At 41.9% G+C, this 20,047-nt stretch overlaps 1 protein-coding gene across 1 annotated transcript in view; it reads right to left on the minus strand.

The window, feature by feature from the left end:
* Nucleotides 1–1,031: 1,031 nt before the first annotated feature.
* pdlim5a (PDZ and LIM domain 5a) overlaps nt 1,032–20,047 on the minus strand; it is a 30,075-nt gene continuing 11,059 nt past the window's right edge. Inside the window, exons 5-14 of the mRNA XM_037531367.1 lie at nt 17,378–17,397; nt 12,694–12,729; nt 11,790–11,968; nt 10,886–10,925; nt 7,060–7,151; nt 4,958–5,132; nt 4,147–4,327; nt 2,805–2,925; nt 2,498–2,613; nt 1,032–1,296 (exon numbers count right to left, since the gene is read on the minus strand). Coding sequence (XP_037387264.1) covers nt 1,207–1,296; nt 2,498–2,613; nt 2,805–2,925; nt 4,147–4,327; nt 4,958–5,132; nt 7,060–7,151; nt 10,886–10,925; nt 11,790–11,968; nt 12,694–12,729; nt 17,378–17,397 — 1,050 coding nt within the window. The 3' untranslated portion in view covers nt 1,032–1,206. The remainder of the gene's footprint in view (nt 1,297–2,497; nt 2,614–2,804; nt 2,926–4,146; nt 4,328–4,957; nt 5,133–7,059; nt 7,152–10,885; nt 10,926–11,789; nt 11,969–12,693; nt 12,730–17,377; nt 17,398–20,047) is intronic.

The raw sequence follows: 20,047 nt of genomic DNA on the forward strand, positions 1-20,047 counted from the left end.
CCGTTCTACAGTTTCTCATTAGACTGAATGAATAACTGGCTCTAAATGTAGGTATTGTGATATAAACCGAGTCCGTTCTACAGTTTCTCATTAGACTGAATGAATAACCGACTCTAAATGTAGGTATTGTGATATAAACCGAGTCCGTTCTACAGTTTCTCATTAGACTGAATGAATAACCGACTCTAAATGTAGGTATTGTGATATAAACCGAGTCCGTTCTACAGTTTCTCATTAGACTGAATGAATAACCGGTTCTAAATGTAGGTATTGTGATATAAACCGAGTCTGTTCTACATTTTCTCATTAGGCTGAATGAATAACCGGCTCTAAATGTAGGTATTGTGATATAAACCGAGTCTGTTCTACAGTTTCTCATTAGACTGAATGAATAACCGACTCTAAATGTAGGTATTGTGATATAAACCGAGTCCGTTCTACAGTTTCTCATTAGACTGAATGAATAACCGGCTCTAAATGTAGGTATTGTGATATAAACCGAGTCCGTTCTACTGTTTCTCGTTAGACTGAATGAATAACCGACTCTAAATGTAGGTATTGTGATATAAACCGAGTCCGTTCTACAGTTTCTCATTAGGCTGAATGAATAACCGACTCTAAATGTAGGTATTGTGATATAAACCGAGTCCGTTCTACAGTTTCTCATTAGACTGAATGAATAACCGACTCTAAATGTAGGTATTGTGATATAAACCGAGTCCGTTCTACAGTTTCTCATTAGACTGAATGAATAACCGGTTCTAAATGTAGGTATTGTGATATAAACCGAGTCCGTTCTACAGTTTCTCATTAGGCTGAATGAATAACCGGCTCTAAATGTAGGTATTGTGATATAAACCGAGTCTGTTCTACAGTTTCTCATTAGACTGAATGAATAACCGACTCTAAATGTAGGTATTGTGATATAAACCGAGTCTGTTCTACAGTTTCTCATTAGACTGAATGAATAACCGACTCTAAATGTAGGTATTGTGATATAAACCGAGTCCGTTCTACAGTTTCTCATTAGGCTGAATGAATAACCGACTCTAAATGTAGGTATTGTGATATAAACCGAGTCCATTCTATAGTTTCTCGCTAGACTGAATGAACAGCATCCATGAAAGAATGCATAAGTGGGAGGTGCCTGGTGAGATTAGCTGTATGCAGGCTGATGTGATATAAGAGAATAATTGTCCTCTTCTGTTAAGGCTTTGCTGTGTCGGCGTGTTTCCTGCAGAGTGGTTTGTCTTTTTCACTGAAGAAGGTTTGACCCTCCAGGCTGCTGCAGCAAACCTGAAACACAAAACCGTCACACATGCAATATCAGCAAATATGAAAATCTCTATTAACTCATGAAATATATGGTCAACATTGTTTTAAACTTTCCTCTAACGTCTCCTCATACGTTTCATATCTAAATGCTCCGTTATCTTCATCACTACTTTCCAAACCCGCTGCAGCAGCTTCAGCAGCTGGAAACTCTCTGACACCGTTTCACACGAGTCTCCGATGTGGACTGAATGAAGGGTTTCCGGCGTGACGGTCAGTCCTTGGTGATCTCCTGAGTGTCCATCGGTCAGTTTCACACAGAATGTAGATGGACACACGAATCCAGCAGCTCCACATGGTGAGAGGCAGATGACATGTATCTCAGCCCCTCTTCATAGGCTCATAACTCTGGATGTGAGTGTTATAGGATCTCGTGATGAGATGGAATAGAAAGGGCAGCTCTATGGATTCAGGAAGAGTTTGAACTGGATTTCTGAGCTGGATCATCTCACAGATACAGACACAGATATAAAGACATCACAGGCAGGTTCGTGGAACCCAGAAGGTTAAGTGTCAGGTCTTTGTCAGAAGTCTTATTGGTTTGTTGGTTTCTGTTAATTAGATCTCTTATTTTTCTCATTCGTCAGTTTGGTATACGTAAAACTTAAACATAAACATGACAAACATAAACATAAAAGTTTTTAACATTTTATTCTGAGCTGAAGTGTTTTATTGTTTCAGTCTTGATGGTGTTTAGTGGTGAACCATCCATAAAACTATCTATACAGTAATGTTATTTTAGCACCTCTATGGGATTTCTGATGGTATGTTAGCACTAAGATAACACTGGTCCACTTTTTAGCTAATCTAGATTAAACAGTGAAGTCTAAAGCTCATAAAAGACATTCCACTTATCTGGTTGAACAATGGGTCACAGTCAGTGATGTATCTAGAACCTCCAGAAGGACTAGAGTGATGTTGGGTCCACTTATTATAAGTCAGAGCATGATTGGTTGGTTCCTCTGTTGCTTCCTAATCATGTTGGTAAACAGTCTATTGCGTAAGACCGGTCCAGCTCCTGAAGTCCTAACCAATCGGACTGCCTGCATACCTCAGAGAGAACCATCCTGATTGGACAGTGAAGTAAATCTACAGCACTCAGAGTCTGAACACAGCACACACCGTGATTCTACTGAAGAAAACCTGATCCTTCTGCACGACTTACTGCACACACGAAGCAGGTATCATGCCAGGGGAAGCCCAGAGCCTCCACGAACTTATCGCCCGCCTCAATGGGGAAATCGCAGCCATGGCAACCAGCTCCGAACAGACCATAATAATCTGAGGAGGAAAACATGGTAATGTGAGAGGAGGAGTGTGTTTATATATTAGAGCAGGGGCAGAATCGAGTTTTAATGAAATGAATACTCGCCAATAAAAGTTACAAAAACCATATTAAATGTATTTTTCAAAACTTTATAATCAAGTTTGAGTTAAAGTTCTGATTAAATTGATGTCCATAATGAATGTGCCTCTCTGGCAGTACGGTTCTCCATCCTGCAGGTGGAAGGTGTCGTTTCTGATTGGCTGTTGGCACGAGACACACAGGAAGCAGTACACATGCCACGTCTGCTTCAGTGCATTGATCACTTCCTGTTAGCACAGAAAGGACAACATTTTTTAGAAACACCCACCTTGTGCTTCCACTAACTGGCCACTTTATTAGAAACAGCCACCTTGTGCTTCCACTAACTGGCCACTTTTATATAAACACCCACCTTGTGCTTCCACTAACTGGCCACTTTATTAGAAACACCCACCTTGTGCTTCCACTAACTGGCCACTTTATTAGAAACACCCACCTTGTGCTTCCACTAACTGGCCACTTTATTAGAAACACCCACCTTGTGCTTCCACTAACTGGCCACTTTATTAGAAACACCCACCTTGTGCTTCCACTAACTGGCCACTTTATTAGAAACACCCACCTTGTGCTTCCACTAACTGGCCACTTTATTAGAAACACCCACCTTGTGCTTCCACTCACTGGCCACTTTATTAGAAACACCCACCTTGTGCTTCCACTAAGTGGCCACTTTATTAGAAACACCCACCTTGTGCTTCCACTAAGTGGCCACTTTATTAGAAACACCCACCTTGTGCTTCCACTAACTGGCCACTTTATTAGAAACACCCACCTTGTGCTTCCACTAAGTGGCCACTTTATTAGAAACACCCACCTTGTGCTTCCACTAACTGGCCACTTTATTAGAAACAGCCACCTTGTGCTTCCACTAACTGGCCACTTTTATATAAACACCCACCTTGTGCTTCCACTAACTGGCCACTTTATTAGAAACACCCACCTTGTGCTTCCACTAACTGGCCACTTTATTAGAAACACCCACCTTGTGCTTCCACTAACTGGCCACTTTATTAGAAACACCCACCTTGTGCTTCCACTAACTGGCCACTTTATTAGAAACACCCACCTTGTGCTTCCACTAACTGGCCACTTTATTAGAAACACCCACCTTGTGCTTCCACTAACTGGCCACTTTATTAGAAACACCCACCTTGTGCTTCCACTAACTGGCCACTTTATTAGAAACACCCACCTTGTGCTTCCACTCACTGGCCACTTTATTAGAAACAGCCACCTTGTGCTTCCACTAACTGGCCACTTTTATATAAACACCCACCTTGTGCTTCCACTCACTGGCCACTTCATTAGAAACAGCCACCTTGTGCTTCCACTCACTGGCCACTTTACTAGAAACACCCACCTTGTGCTTCCACTAACTGGCCACTTCATTAGATAATGTAAATACATTACATATGTACAGTAATATACAGTAATATACATACACACACCCCCAGTATTTTGTAGCTGCAGCGGGGACAGGTGGGAGCAAGGTACAGCTCATAGCACTGTGTGCAGTACACACTCCCCTCGTCCTCCACGAAGCCCCGCTCACTTAAACACTCTCCACACCGTACACAAACAAACTCCTCAGGGTGCCACGAGCTGCCCATCGCCACCAGGAATGGACCCCTGCACACATTATATTGAAAACATAATCAAAAGCACTTCATTGATCTACTGTAAGTGATTAAACACTTTAAACTGAGCTCATCAGCATCTCCTGAAAAGGTGCAGACTGTTCTGACAGCAGGAGATGGTGTGTAATAACCAGTAAGCACAGTTATTATATAAGCCATCTAGTGCTGGAGCACAGCATTGCAGCTGCACCTGGTGGATGAGTTTTATTCTCTGACAAAGGAAATGTGTCTCTGCTAGTTCTTCCTGATCTTAGTGCAGCATTTGACACAATAGACCACGCAATCTTACTAGATACAATACAAAACCTTGTAGGGGTAACAGGAACAGCTCCTTCCTGGTTCAGGTCCTACCTCACTGATGGCTACCAGTTCATTAATGTAAAGGGTGAATTATCTGTCCTTTCAAAGAAAAATATGGTGTTCCACAAGGCTCTGTTTTAGGGCCTATATTATTCACAATATATACGCTACCATTAGGCACCATTAGCAGTAAACACAGTATAATGTGTAATACTACACTTGATCTGTGAAGCTGCTTTGTGACAACACCTGCTGTAAAAAACACTGTATAAATTAATGTTGTTGCTTGCATGTGTGTGTGTGTGTGTGTGTGTGTGTGTACCTGATGACAGTGTCACAGTGGGCACACACAGGTGTGCGTGTTCCAGCAGGAATGTGTTCTGCTCTCTGGACCAATGAGGCTTCATCTTTAGGATGTGGGCGGGGCAGAGGCCGGTCCAGGGCAGGGCCTAATGGAGGACTGCTGCTCACAGAGCCAAAGGTGGGAGTGATCAGACCTAACACATTAGCATTAGCATTAACGTTAGCATTACGACTGTTAGAAGTGTTAACCTCTGACCTCACAATGATTGATTTTGATTATGATTCTCTGGGAAACGATTAAATGAATGATAAAATTTCAGATTAAATTCAGAATTTAATTAATAGCAGATTATTTATATTAGTTGCTGAATAATCAGTAGTACTTACTGAATAATCAGTAGTACTTACTGAATAATCAGTAGTACTTACTGAATAATCAATAGTAGTTGCTAAATAATCAGTAGTAGTTGCTAAATAATCAGTAGTAATTGCTGAATAATCAGTAGTAATTGCTGAATAATCAGCAGTTGTTGAATAATCAGTTGTTAATTACTGAATAATCAGTAGTACTTACTGAATAATCAGTAGTAATTACTGAATAATCAGTAGTAATTACTGAATAATCAGTTGTAATTACTGAATAATCAGATGTAGTTACTGAATAATCAGTAGTACTTACTGAATAATCAGTAGTAACTACTGAATAATCAGTAGTAATTACTGAATAATCAGTAGCAATTGCTGAATAATCAGTTGTCGTTACTGAATAGTCAGTAGTAGTTGCTGAATAGTCAGTAGTAGTTGCTGAATAATCAGTAGTAATTACTGATAATCAGCAGTAATTACTGAATAATCAGTTGTAGTTACTGAATAATCAGTTGTAGTTACTGAATAATCAGAAGTAATTGCTGAATCATCAGTAGTACTTGCTAAATAATCAGTAGTAATTACTGAATAATCAGTTGTAGTTACTGAATAATCAGTAGTACTTACTGAATAATCAGTAGTACTTACTGAATAATCAGTAGTACTTACTGAATAATCAGTAGTAATTACTGATAATCAGCAGTAATTACTGAATAATCAGTTGTAGTTACTGAATAATCAGAAGTAATTGCTGAATAATCAGTAGTAATTGCTGAATAATCAGTAGTAGTTATTGAATAATCAGTAGTACTTACTGAATAATCAGTGGTAGTTGCTGAATAATCAGTAGTACTTACTGAATAATCAGTAGTACTTACTGAATAATCAGTAGTAGGTATTGAAGAATCAGTAGTAATTGCTGAATAATCAGTAGTAGTTATTGAATAATCAGTAGTAGTTATTGAATAATCAGTAGTAATTGCTGAATAATCAGTAGTAATTTCTGAATAATCAGTAGTAGTTATTGAATAATCAGTAGTACTTGCTGAATAATCAGTAGTAGTTATTGAATAATCAGTAGTAATTACTGAATAATCAGTAGTAGTTATTGAATAATCAGTAGTAGTTATTGAATAATCAGTAGTAATTGCTGAATAATCAGTAGTAATTATTGAATAATCAGTAGTAGTTATTGAATAATCAGTAGTAATTGCTGAATAATCAGTAGTAGTTATTGAATAATCAGTAGTAATTACTGAATAATCAGTAGTAATTACTGAATAATCAGTAGTAGTTAATGAATAATCAGTAGTAATTACTGAATAATCAGTAGTAGTTATTGAATAATCAGTAGTACTTACTGAATAATCAGTGGTAGTTGCTGAATAATCAGTAGTACTTACTGAATAATCAGTAGTAGTTATTGAATAATCAGTAGTAGTTAATGAATAATCAGTAGTAATTGCTGAATAATCAGTAGTAATTACTGAATAATCAGTAGTAATTACTGAATAATCAGTAGTAGTTAATGAATAATCAGTAGTAATTACTGAATAATCAGTAGTAATTACTGAATAATCAGTAGTAATTGCTGAATAATCAGTAGTAATTGCTGAATAATCAGTAGTAGTTATTGAATAATCAGTAGTAGTTAATGAATAATCAGTAGTAATTGCTGAATAATCAGTAGTAATTACTGAATAATCAGTAGTAGACCTTGAACAGTTGTAGTTGTTTTTTTATTAAGCGTCTTACCTGCTGTGTTTTTAACAGGTGATCCAGAGCCTTTGATCATGGTCTTTACAGGTGACGTCACATGAGCTCTCATTTCACACTGCAACACTTCACTGAGAACACACACACACACACACACGTCAAATAGACACTCACACATCAAATACACACACACACACGTCAAATAGACACTCACACATCAAATACACAAACACGTCAAATACACGTCGAATAACAGACAGTGTGTCTGAGTGTGAGTGTGTCTGAGTGTGTGTGTGTCTGTGTGTGTCTGTGTGTGTGAGAGCGTGTGTGTGTGTGTGTTATATATGCTGATGCTGTGCTGTAGAGCTAACAGTACCTCAGAATGAGGCGCGTCAGAGAAAATATTTAATAAAATCAAGCAAATGATTGACAGAAGGAAGAAGGAGAAAACTGAGGAAAGAGCAAAATGACTTTATTAGAATATCACAGAAGGAGAAATGAATCATCAGCAAAACTAAACATCAAAGAAAGGAGAAATAAATCCTCTATGAACTAACATCACCAGCAGCTTCGGCTCAGCCAGAGGGAGACATACAGAGCAAACCCTGTGGCTGAATTATTCATATTAATAAAGCAGTTATAACCGTAAATATTACCTCATATCACTCAGACCTTTCTATACTCACATTCACCCATCTGAACTAAACACGTTCATCATTAAGAATGACTTTAACTATCAGCGCAGATCAATAACACATCATGCTGTCTTCAAACGCAGACTGAAGACCGTCTCTTCACACAGCACTTAAACCAGCACTGATTACAAGCTGCACTTACATATTATACTTTACTGTATTGCACTGTGTAGTGTAGTTTACTGTAGTGTAGTGTAGTTTACTGTAGTGTAGTTTACTGTAGTGTAGTGTAGTTTACTGTAGTGTAGTGTAGTTTAATGTAGTATAGTGTAGTGTAGTTTACTGTAGTGTAGTTTACTGTAGTGTAGTGTAGTTTACTGTAGTGTAGTGTAGTTTACTGTAGTGTATTTTACTGTAGTTTACTGTAGTGTAGTGTAGTTTACTGTAGTGTAGTGTAGTTTATTGTAGTGTAGTGTAGTTTACTTTAGTGTAGTGTATTGTAGTTTACTGTAGTGTAGTTTACTGTAGTTTACTGTAGTGTAGTGTATTGTAGTGTAGTGTGTTGTAGTGTGTTGTAGTGTATTGTAGTGTAGTGTGTTGTAGTGTATTATAGTGTAGTGTGTTGTAGTGTGTTGTAGTGTATTGTATTGTAGTGTAGTGTGTTGTAGTGTATTATAGTGTAGTGTAGTGTGTTGTAGTGTATTGTAGTGTAGTGTGTTGTAGTGTGTTGTATTGTAGTGTAGTGTGTTGTAGTGTATTATAGTTTAGTGTAGTGTGTTGTAGTGTATTGTATTGTAGTGTGTTGTAGTGTATTATAGTGTAGTGTAGTGTGTTGTAGTGTATTGTATTGTAGTGTAGTGTGTTGTAGTGTATTATAGTGTAGTGTAGTGTGTTGTAGTGTGTTTTAGTGTGTTGTAATGTGTTCAGCTCTGCTCCTTTTCTCTCTGTATCTACAGTGACTGTGTTTCTATCAGTATCTGAGCTCAGGACCGTCTTTCTCTCTAACCTACTGGTAACTAGCAGAGAGACTTTCTCTACACAGACGAAGCTCTAACTGTACGTCGCTCTGGATCAGAGCGTCTGCTAAACGCTGTAAATGTAAAAAATATCATACCTATATCAGTCTGGGTTCACCTTCATTCATACAGCTTTGATTAGCACATATCAGTGTAAAACATCATTACTGACACCTGTCAATCACAGAGCTCTGAAGGCGTGAGTCGTTCTGTGGTCAGTGTAATGGTCACATTAGGAACACCAGGTCTAATCTGTTTTTCTCTGTGGACAAAATGGACATTTTTCCTCTGGACATCAGATCCTGAATTACGAGGTCATTAAAGAGACATGCTACCTCAAAAGACTGACTGACCAGGACACCCACACACACCCGCAGGCTTGGCCCAGTGTGGAGGTCTAAGCTGCAGTCCTGATGCAACACTGAGGACGTCAGATGATTATATACTCAGCACTGCAGGGAGCTGCACACTGATCTGTCCTGAGAAGGTGCAGATAACCAGCGTGGATGGCAGCAGTGAGGTGGACTGTGTGCAGCTGCAGTTAGCCAAGGAGCTAACACTGCAGTGAACCTTGTCTAAAACACAGAATAATAAGCCGTAATGATACAGTCTTATTTGCATGTGTCTATTAATAGTCAGTGGGGAAGAAATGGTACATGGTTATTGGGGCTTCCTCGGTTTTGGAGGCTCTGTGCTGTGAAGCCCCGTCCCTTCAGGTCCACACAGCCAAAGCAGCAGCTCTATGTACTATTACGTTTGTCCAAGTTCACCGAATTTCCAGCATTAAACAAACTACGTTCCTTCTTTTGCAAGACATCGACTACAGAGCGACTCGCACCTTCCGAGGTTTCCAGCCGTTACTCCAGTAATACACGACCTCGCTGAATAATAGACACGTTAAAACACCAGCACCCACTCTGCCTCACTGTCCAGCTCTCTCTCCCCTCTCTCACTCACTGTCTCTCTCTCACTCTCTCTCACTCCCAGGTCCAGTTAGACCAGGCTGACGACGTTGAGGGTCCGAGCCGACACGCCGTGGTGCCAGTCTCGCAGATTATGATACCTCGGCCCCACGGTAATCTTCATCGGTCTGCTCACATACACAGAGGGAGAGACAGAGGGAGAGAAAGAGAGAGAGAGAGAGAGGGGGAGAGAGAGACAGACAGAGGGAGAGACAGACAGAGGGAGAGAGAGAGAGAGAGAGAGAGAGAGAGAGAGAGAGAGAGACAGAGAGAGAGAGAGAGAGACAGAGGGAGAGAGAGAGAGAGAGAGAGAGAGAGAGAGAGAGAGAGAGAGAGAGAGAGAGAGAGAGAGAGAGAGAGGGGGAGAGAGAGACAGACAGAGGGAGAGAGAGAGAGAGAGAGAGAGAGAGAGAGAGAGAGAGAGACAGAGGGAGAGACAGACAGAGGGAGAGAGAGAGAGAGAGAGAGAGAGAGAGAGAGAGAGAGACAGAGGGAGAGAGAGAGAGGGAGAGACAGACAGAGGGAGAGAGAGAGAGAGAGAGAGAGAGAGAGAGAGAGAGAGAGAGAGAGAGAGAGGGGGAGAGAGAGACAGACAGAGGGAGAGACAGACAGAGGGAGAGAGAGAGAGAGAGAGAGAGAGAGAGAGAGAGAGAGAGAGAGAGAGAGAGAGAGAGAGAGACAGACAGAGGGAGAGAGAGAGAGAGAGAGAGAGTGAGAGAGAGAGAGATGAGAGGAAATGGTGAAAGGATGCGTGTCTGAGATGTTAGGGACTGAGCCAATCACAGCACACCAGGCAGACGAGTGTTACTGAAGCTGCACTGCAGAGATCAGTTCCCACAGATTCAGTCAGCGGAGCTCATGCAGAGACATTCCAACTGATTTGGCTGAAAATTCCAACTGAAGGGGACCAAGATTCCCACAGAGAGGCAAAATATTCCAACTAAGGGACACAATATTCTGCCTGAGCGTCATAATGTTCCATCAGAGGGGCACAATAGTCCAAATAAGTGGGCATAGAATTCCAAATACAATATTCCAACATTCCAAATGAACAGGCACAGTATTCTAAACGAGGGCATAATATTCCGACTGAGGGCCACTATATTACTACTTAGGGGGCATTACTCCTCTGTGTAGATACACACACACACACACACACACACACACACAGAGTGTATGTGCCAGTTTAAATGAAGGCTGGTTACCACAAAACAGGCAGAACATCATCTACTCAGGCAGCACTGATACTCACTTCACTGTCTGCTTAGCAGTGTCAGTCTCCTTAGGCTGAGCTGGAGGGAGAGAGAGAGAGAGAGAGAGAGAGAGAGAGAGAGGGAGAGAGGGAGAGAGAGAGAGAGAGAGAGAGAGAGAGAGAGAGAGAGAGAGAGAGAGAGAGAGAGAGAGGGGGAGAGAGAGAGAGAGGGAGGGAGAGAGAGAGAGAGAGGGAGGGACAGACAGAGAGAGAGAGAGAGAGAGGGGGAGAGAGAGAGAGGGAGGGAGGGAGAGAGAGAGAGAGAGAGAGAGAGAGAGAGGGGGAGAGAGAGAGAGGGAGGGAGGGAGAGAGAGAGAGAGAGGGAGGGAGAGAGAGAGAAACTAGTATAATTTATGTATGAACACATTTTTTCCTGTTCAGCCAACAGGGAAGCTGAGGTTACAGCAGGTAAACAGTATGAACTGGAAAACTACAGTAGAGACGCTCTGGAGACGCACCAACAGCAACCACAGCAGGAAAAGCAGAGAAGCCAAACTTCTGATCTACAGGAATGATGGGAACCATCAGGTGCATCTGGACCTTCACTCGGGGTCAGCCTGGAGGTCACTCGTCCTCCACAGGCCGCGGTCTCCCAGCCTCTGAGCTACTTTCTCTGGACTGTTTCTGTTTAGTCTTTGTTTACAAACTAAACCTCTATGGCTTCCTGTTTGTGTTTACTCAGCATTTCAGAGCTGCGATCCTCTCCTGTATCTCTGGCTGGGTTTGGCTCTGGGCTGCCTTTGGGTTCCGATATTCCGACTGTGGTTTCTGGTTTAAGGAAAACACATTTATGTTTTCGAGATTCCGAGGTGTCCTACCCTTGGATCTGTCTCTGCGTCCTCTGCGTTAGGGTTAGGGTGCGTCGCTATAGAGAACCTTTTCCCGTTTTCAGGGTATCACTCACCTCCCTCGACCTCGGTGCCGGTGATTTGAGCGAGGATGCGGAAGGAGCGAGACTGAGACGTTCCTGTCCTCGGCCTCCAGTCTTCCGTGTCCTCCATGATGCGCTTCCTGCTGGCGTCAGCGTGAGTAGGAACGTGGTAGAACTCTATGTCGGTCTGTGTGATGGGCTTACGGGGGATCCTGCACACACAGAACACACACAGCAACATGAACAATGAGGCAGGTGGACGAAAGGGAGGAACAAGCTGAAATCTCTGAGAACTCTCAGGGTGTTTTTCCACTGCACAGTCAAAAATGAGAAAGGACTTAAACAGGAGGCCACAAAATGTCGGGTTCTAGGCCAACACTCACAAAAAGATGGCTCTTCAAGTTTTTAATAAACAAATGATTCTGTATTAGTTCAGAAGGAGCCCTTTGCATGACTGAAGGTTTTCTGATATGGATGCTATAGATGGTTTTATATAGCACCAAAAAGGGTTCTTCTATTGTTACGACTCAAAGCTTGTTACACACAACCATCTACGGATCATTTTTCATCAATCTGCAGAACCCTTTCATGATGCAAAGAACACTGAGTGTTTATGGTCCTATATGGAACTGTTTTCTTTACTTCACGTACCCTTAAAGAACCATCGTTTTAAGAGTGTACTTTCAATCCTGGCATTCTTTATGGTGCTATAATAGTGTTTGGTGACTTTATCTTCACATGGAAGAGTAAGGAATTTGCTAAATTGTCATTCATGAACATTAAGCATAAAAACTGAAACATAGAACTGGAACCAGAGGAACCAGAAAGCTGGAAATGTGCTGTCTAATGTTCTTGTACTTCGTGCAGTGTAAAAACAGATCGTACATGTTGTGTGGGTTCTGTAGGGTGGATCATCGGAGGGATGTTTAGTTTTTACCTGTTGACTGGAACTTTACTAACATTAGCAGGAGCACTGGAAAAGGAAAAGATAATGGGAGGTGTTACTATTTCAGTATTGAATGGAGTTTAACACTAGACAAGTGTATGTATGTGTGTGTTAGGGCACTAGGGGGCGCACTGTACTGTAATGTTGACCTCCTTCCTCTTTAACCTGGACTCACACAAACACAATCACTATGCAGAACATGCAGGTCATGCTGAGGTTGTGCTTCCCAGCACTCATCACTCATCTGCTGTCAATAAATCTGAATTCTCTGGATGACTGGACGTACGTATGAGCGCTCCAGGCATGCAGCGTGCAGTGATGAGTCTAATTGAGTAATACAGTAGCAAGACGGAAGGCGCAGGTTTCTTGGCCACCTGTTTGAAACCCTCTGGCTTTCAACCTTCTGCCAGTGGCTGGCCTTAGGGGTGAACTGGGAAGTAACTTGCTAGCAAATGTCCAGTCAGGCCTAAGAACCTTTTGGCACCAGGCTAGTCAGCAGTGGTCTCCAGAGGCAATGTGTAAGAACCCCTAGCATCTGTCTTGCACAAAAGCCTTGGAAGAAGTCTTCTTGACAAAGACATGACAATAGCACAACTGTACAAGGGAAGCCACTCCTGAAGTATCTGGAGATCATGGAGCACCATCTGGAGATATGGATCACCATCTACATGAGTAGGGCAACACAGTACAGTACAGTCTGATCATGAGGCAGGTTAGAATAAGCTGGACATCCCTAGTGAGTTCATGCAAGTGGAACTGGGTGGTGGCTGCCCTCCTGAGCAGCTCTATTTAGGGACTCTACTGCTTACCTCAAAGGGAGGGGGGGGCGGGGAGCTAGAACAGGCAGTCTAAAAATCGACCACTTAAAATAATACTTGGAAGACATTAGACTCTGTAGTCATAATAAAAAGGCAATAGTCTTGAAAATGGCAGCGTGTAATGTGAGAACCTCCTTGGGGTCTCATGTTAACTTGATGTTAACCCCATCAGATGACAGCACTGGTTGCTATGGAACTGATGCACTATAACATTAACATTGCTGATCTAAATGAGAATGCACTGTTAGAAATGAAGGTTCTGTGCAGGTACATTTTTCATTAATAAAGGACCAAACAGTGTAAATGTTCCCTCAAAGCTCCAGCAGTGGTTCTAAGGTCTGATTGTGGAGCTTAAATCAGTTCCTCCAGGTGAAAAGTTGGTATTTGTTCCTTTTCATAACCGAATGTTTTAAAACAGAGCAGTAGAGTAAAAGCTTGGAGGCGAGGTGGGGTGTGTGGAGTCAGTCCAGCTTAGAACAGATCATTTCAGTGGATTATGGTTCAGTTATGATCCCTGACTAAAGGCACTGAGATTTGAGGGTTCCACCCCTGTGGGAACTGACTCAGAGACAGTCTAGCACCTTTAACACTGTTTGCAGTGTTATGGTCACTGCAACCCTTACAGAACTTCTGAAGAAGGGACTGTACTTTGTTCAAGAACCTCTCACCACCATATGTTACCTGTCTAAACATTTTCAGGCAGTCCTTCTAATGACTGAATTCTCCATCTGTAAAGTGCACACATTGCTGAAAGAGGTGGTCAGTTGAGTGCCCCTGGCTCTATAGAAAAGCACTGACCATAGAATGGGATGCTCTGGATCAGCTGCATATGATCCTAAGGTCTCCATGCTCAATGCCCAGCGTGGGCTAGATGGGTATAAAACCCCCCAGCACTGGGCTGTGGAACTGTGTCCTCTGGAGTGATGGAGCTCCATCCAATGCCTTTGGGATGAGTTAGAGTGACCCTTCAACATCAGTACCTGATCAGTTACTGCAGCACAAATTCACAATTACTAACCTTCCTTTGAGAAGAAAACAGGTGTCCACTTATAATATATAGAGCTGGTTCCCCAGACATGGATTAAGATTAATCTTGGTTTAAACTGAAGCGTCAATTGTGGATCACCATTGCAAATTGATTGTAGTCCAAGATGTGGCTTAATCCACGTCTCGGATTTAGTGCATTGTTGATGTCTAGGCTGATGAGTGCATCGTCCAAAAGTAGAGGGCTGCAAACACCATCCCAATTAACTTGAAAAGATATCTAGTCTCTCTGGGGTAAGACTAGAGGGATGTATCTCCGTGCTGCTCTAGCCGAGGTGAGGCTACAGAGGCTGTCCAACAGTGTCACAAAGATACACTAGTACCTGAATAGGTTCCCATACTGAGCCATGCGTTTAGAAACAGCAGGTCGACATGATCTTCACAGCACTGCAACTTTAGGTGAAGTGCCAAGAATAACATTCAGACCTTTTCATAGGTCACGGACAGAGAGCTCCTGTGGGGCGTGCTTCTCAAGTTTGGCCTCTGTGCCAAATTTGTCAAGATCCTCTGCCGGTTTCTGCTGTGATAATGGCTCATGTGATCAAAGGAGATGAAGGCTCTGTGCCTGTCCCTGTATGTAAAGGACTGTGCGCTGGCATCTGCACTTTTCTTCATCTTCTGTCCATCCCTCACCTCATTCATCATGAATGTGAAGACAGCAATGGATTTCAGGCTGGACAGCAACCTCGGAAGCAATCTGTCAGAATGCTTTAACTGTAGAAAGCAGGTAACTGTGTTCTTGTGGCTCATTCTCAGGAGTCCAGCCTTGCTGTAGCTTTCAGAGGCTACAGCAGGATGAGTGCGAAAACTCCAACAACACTACGGTGTCTGATACACTCATACTACCACCGTACACACTACCAGAGAATGATCCACCATCTGAGTAATATCTGGACAACAGCAGTCCTGAGGTCAAAGAGCAGAGAAGGGCTCATAAACTGCACAGCAACAGATGGATTACAGTCTCTAACAGTAACTGAGCTTTTAAAGTGGCCAGTAAGCGGAAGTACAACTACTTTTGCTTAAAATACATATCATCCACATTGTTTACAAATAAGGCATGCTATGCAAAATGTAAATAAAAACAGAATTCAATGATATGCAAATCATTTAAACTCTATAATTAATTTCAAATAGTACAAAGACAACATCACATATTGGAACTGATACATTTTAATGTAGTTATAAGTTTAGGGGGAGGAACATGCCTGAAACCCCTCACCTTTCCTTTCCGTGGGGTCCACAATCCCCACCACTGCCCTATCTCATTCCAGTTCCTCACACCTACATCAGTCTTACTACAGCTTTGAGGGGGTCCAGCCTTCTAGCTCCTGGCAGAAGCTACCCAGAATTCCAGCACAAGTTGTCCAGATGTTATCTGTACAGCTGCACATGTTGCCAATACATCTGTATATCATTTAGCATTAATGGTGCCTTTACAGATGAGCACATCACCTATGCCGTGTGCACTAATGCCCCTAAACCATCATGAATACTAGTTTTTGATCTGTGTGCTGATAAGACAGTTGATCCCTCTCCTCTTTAGCCAGGAGGACACACTGTCCATGCCTTCCAAGGCAAATTTCACATTTTGGTTCGTTGAACCACAGGACACTTTTCCACTTCCCCTCAGTCCATTTTAAATGAGCTCAGGCCCAGAGAAGGTGGCAGCGTTTCTGGATCCTGTTTATATTTGGGTTCTTCTTTGTGTTTTAGAGTTTAACAGCGTTTGTGGATGCAGTGATGAACTGTGTTCACAGTCAGTGGTTTTCAGAAGTGTTTCTGAGCCCATGCAGTGATTTCCACTACAGAATCATGTCTGTTTTTAATGCAGTGCTGCCTGAGGGCCCAAAGATCACGGCCAGCAGATACTGGTGTTCAGCCTCGTCCCTCACAGACAGAGATTTCTCCAGATTCTCTGAGTCTTTAATGATGTTCTGCACCGTAGACGATGGAAAGCAGAAGCTCTTTGCTGTTTTATGTTGAGGAACGTTCTTCTTGAGCTGTTGCTCTATTTGATGGTGCAGTCTTTCACAGAGTGGTGACCCCTCCTCACCTTTACTTCTGAAAGACTCCGCCTCTCTGAGATGCTCTTTATACCCAATCATGTTACTGACCTGTTAATTAACCTTATTAGTTGTGAGACATTCCAACAGGTGTTTAGCATTACAGACCTTTACCCATTTTTTGCTGTTTTAAATTTTTTATTGAAATGATTTTATTGGGTTTTTTTGTTTTGTTTTTGACCAATAGTTGGTATGTGGTTTTTATGCTATTTTCAATTAAATGTAAGGTTTACATGATTTCAACATCACTGTATTCTGCTTTTATTTACATTTTGCATGTCTGAACTTTTTTGGAAACAAGGTCGTAAATACTCATGAATGTTTATCTTAAAAAGTCACTTGTAAAGCTCCTCAAAGCTAAAATTTCACATGCAAAACTAAAACACATGCAGGTAAAATCCACATATAAACAAATCCATGCTAGTAAAGGCTGCTCCACCATGACAAAAGCTGAAGCCCTGCTGAAGCCTTATCAGGTCTCTCAGATGAGCTCGTTTTATGTAATGTGTAGAATTTGACTGGCTAATTGGTTCAGAATAAGTAGAATGTCATTCTCCCAGATTACCCCAGACAGCTTGAATTAGGTCAGAGTCGAGATGTTCATTCATTCAAAATTCATTCTGGAATCAGTTTTCTGCTGTCAGGGCTTCTATATTTATGAAGCTTTGGTGGAGCAGCCCTTCACACACAAACTCCACTACACACTACACTACTACACACACACCCATACACCACCGGCATACTGACTTTATCGTCACTGTAGTCGTCTGTGGAAAAGAGCAAGAAATTACACATCATTACATCATCATCACAATCACAATCAACATTATCAATACTATCATAATAACCTTTACCATTGTCACCGCCATCGGTACCATTATTATTACATCATAATCACAATTATCATTACTATTATTATAACCATTACCATCATCATCACCACATTAATCATCAATATCATTACCATCTTTATCATTACCAACACCATCATAATCATTGTCATTACTACCATTATCACCATCGCTATCATTACATCATCACTATCTTTATCATTACCGTCATTACATCATCAATGTCAATAACCTCATCACTATTATTGCCATCATCATCATCATCATTGTTGCCAGCATGAGCTCATTGCAATTACCATCACCAGCATTATCATCATCACCACTGTTACCACCTTCATTACCATCACCATTACTATCATCACCACTGTTACCACCTTCATTACCATCACTATCATCAGCACTGTTACCACCTGTATTACCATCACCATTACTATCATCACCACTGTTACCACCTTCATTACCATCACTATCATCAGCACTGTTACCACCTGTATTACCATCACCATCATTATCATCACCACTGTTACCACCTTCACCACTGTTACCACCTTCATTACCATCTCCATCATTATTATCATCACCACTGTTACCACCTTCATTACCATCACCATCATTATTATCATCACCACTGTTACCACCTTCATTACCATCACCATTATCATCATCACCACTGTTACCACCTTCATTACCATCACCATTATCATCATCACCACTGTTACCACCTTCATTACCATCACCATCATTATCATCACCACTGTTACCACCTTCATTAACATCACCATTATCATCATCACCACTGTTACCACCTTCATTACCATCACCATTATCATCACCACTGTTACCACCTTCATTACCATCACCATCATTATCATCACCACTGTTACCACCTTCATTACCATCACCATCATTATCATCACCACTGTTACCACCTTCATTACCATCACCATCATTATCATCACCACTGTTACCACCTTCATTACCATCACCATCATTATCATTACCACTGTTACCACCTTCATTACCATCACCATTATCATCATCACCACTGTTACCACCTTCATTACCATCACCATCATGATTATCATCACCACTGTTACCACCTTCATTACCATCACCATCATTATCATCACCACTGTTACCACCTTCATTACCATCACCATCGCTGACATCAACATTATGACCATCTCTATCATCCCCATCATCATGTTTACCGTTATGATAATCTCTAGCACCATCATCTCTGTTATCACCATCATCACATCTTCATCATCATCAAAATAAAAAGCCTGAAGCTCAGTTCAGTAGCAGTAACTCCTCTGAGACAGACAGCAGGAGAAGTGTGTGTGTGTATGTAATTGGAGATGTGGTGCTGCTGCCCAGAAATGTCCATCTATAAACACACACACACACACACACACACACACACACACACACACACACACACACAGTTGAACTCAGTACTAAATATAAACACACACATCAAATGCTGCAACACACACACAAATGCGTCCTGACCAAGAGATAATGTTTCTAGAAGATGTCTTTTGGACTGTGTTTTGTGTAAGATGATTTCAGGAAGATGTTCTCTGGAAGGTGTTTCAGTAAATGAGAGCGTAAGCAGAGATGTTACCGTGGAGGACGACTTCATGGAGTGTCTGTATATCTTGTAATATGTGAGGATGAGATCATCTGCCATATGAGCATCACTCTGACAGTGACTGCACAGCTGCTGAGGATGCTGCTTATTTTTAGCCTCCTGAGATTTAGAACTCAGTCTGCTGTTCACCCAGCAGACCAAAGAGTTTCTGGTCATGAATAAAGCAGCCTTGCTCTGTAGCTGACCAGCAGAACTACAGAGCAGGCTTTAAACACAACACATATCACATTGATCAATCGTACTTCCTAATGTTCAGTGTTACGTCTGAACATTGCTAAGAAAAGTTTTAGCTCTGAAGAACAGAGCGCATGTTTTGCTGTAATATATGAAGACAGCTTTGAAATGGCTTTGAATTTTAAATAATACAGGCAAGAATATTTATGGAAACAGCAAGTCCTACCAGTGTTGCTGCTGTGAGTGAACGGCTAGACTGCGTCTCCCCGTCTAAAGTGTAAAAGACACAAAGTGCCACCTAGTGTGCTAAAGTAGTAACTGAGTAACTGTCTCTGAATATTTAGAAAATGCTTGATTTCTGTAATTATCCCTCCTCTGATGCTCCTAGATCGAGTCCAGCACTGTGGAATGTGCTGCCTGTTCAGGTGGACACCTCCATCAGTGTGTCATCACTGCCTGAACTGAGTGTCAATCAAACTCTTAGCCAGTGAGCTGCGTCTCCACCAGGCCCCGCCCCTGCCCCAATGCCGCCTCTTAGGCGTTCTAATTGGAACGCAGCTGGATGGGCGTGTTGTAGACGGAGGACCGAGGCACCGCTGGAAACTGATTGGTCGAGTCGTTTTGACTCCCGACAAACGGGGCAGGGTGGTGTGATAGTGGGAGGTGTTTAAGGTAGTTTGGGTGGGTCTAAGAGCAGATGTCGGGGATTGTGTGTGCTGTGGCCCCACCCCCTCA

This window comes from Pygocentrus nattereri, chromosome 20 (assembly GCF_015220715.1).
Source record: "Pygocentrus nattereri isolate fPygNat1 chromosome 20, fPygNat1.pri, whole genome shotgun sequence".
NCBI lineage: Eukaryota > Metazoa > Chordata > Actinopteri > Characiformes > Serrasalmidae > Pygocentrus > Pygocentrus nattereri.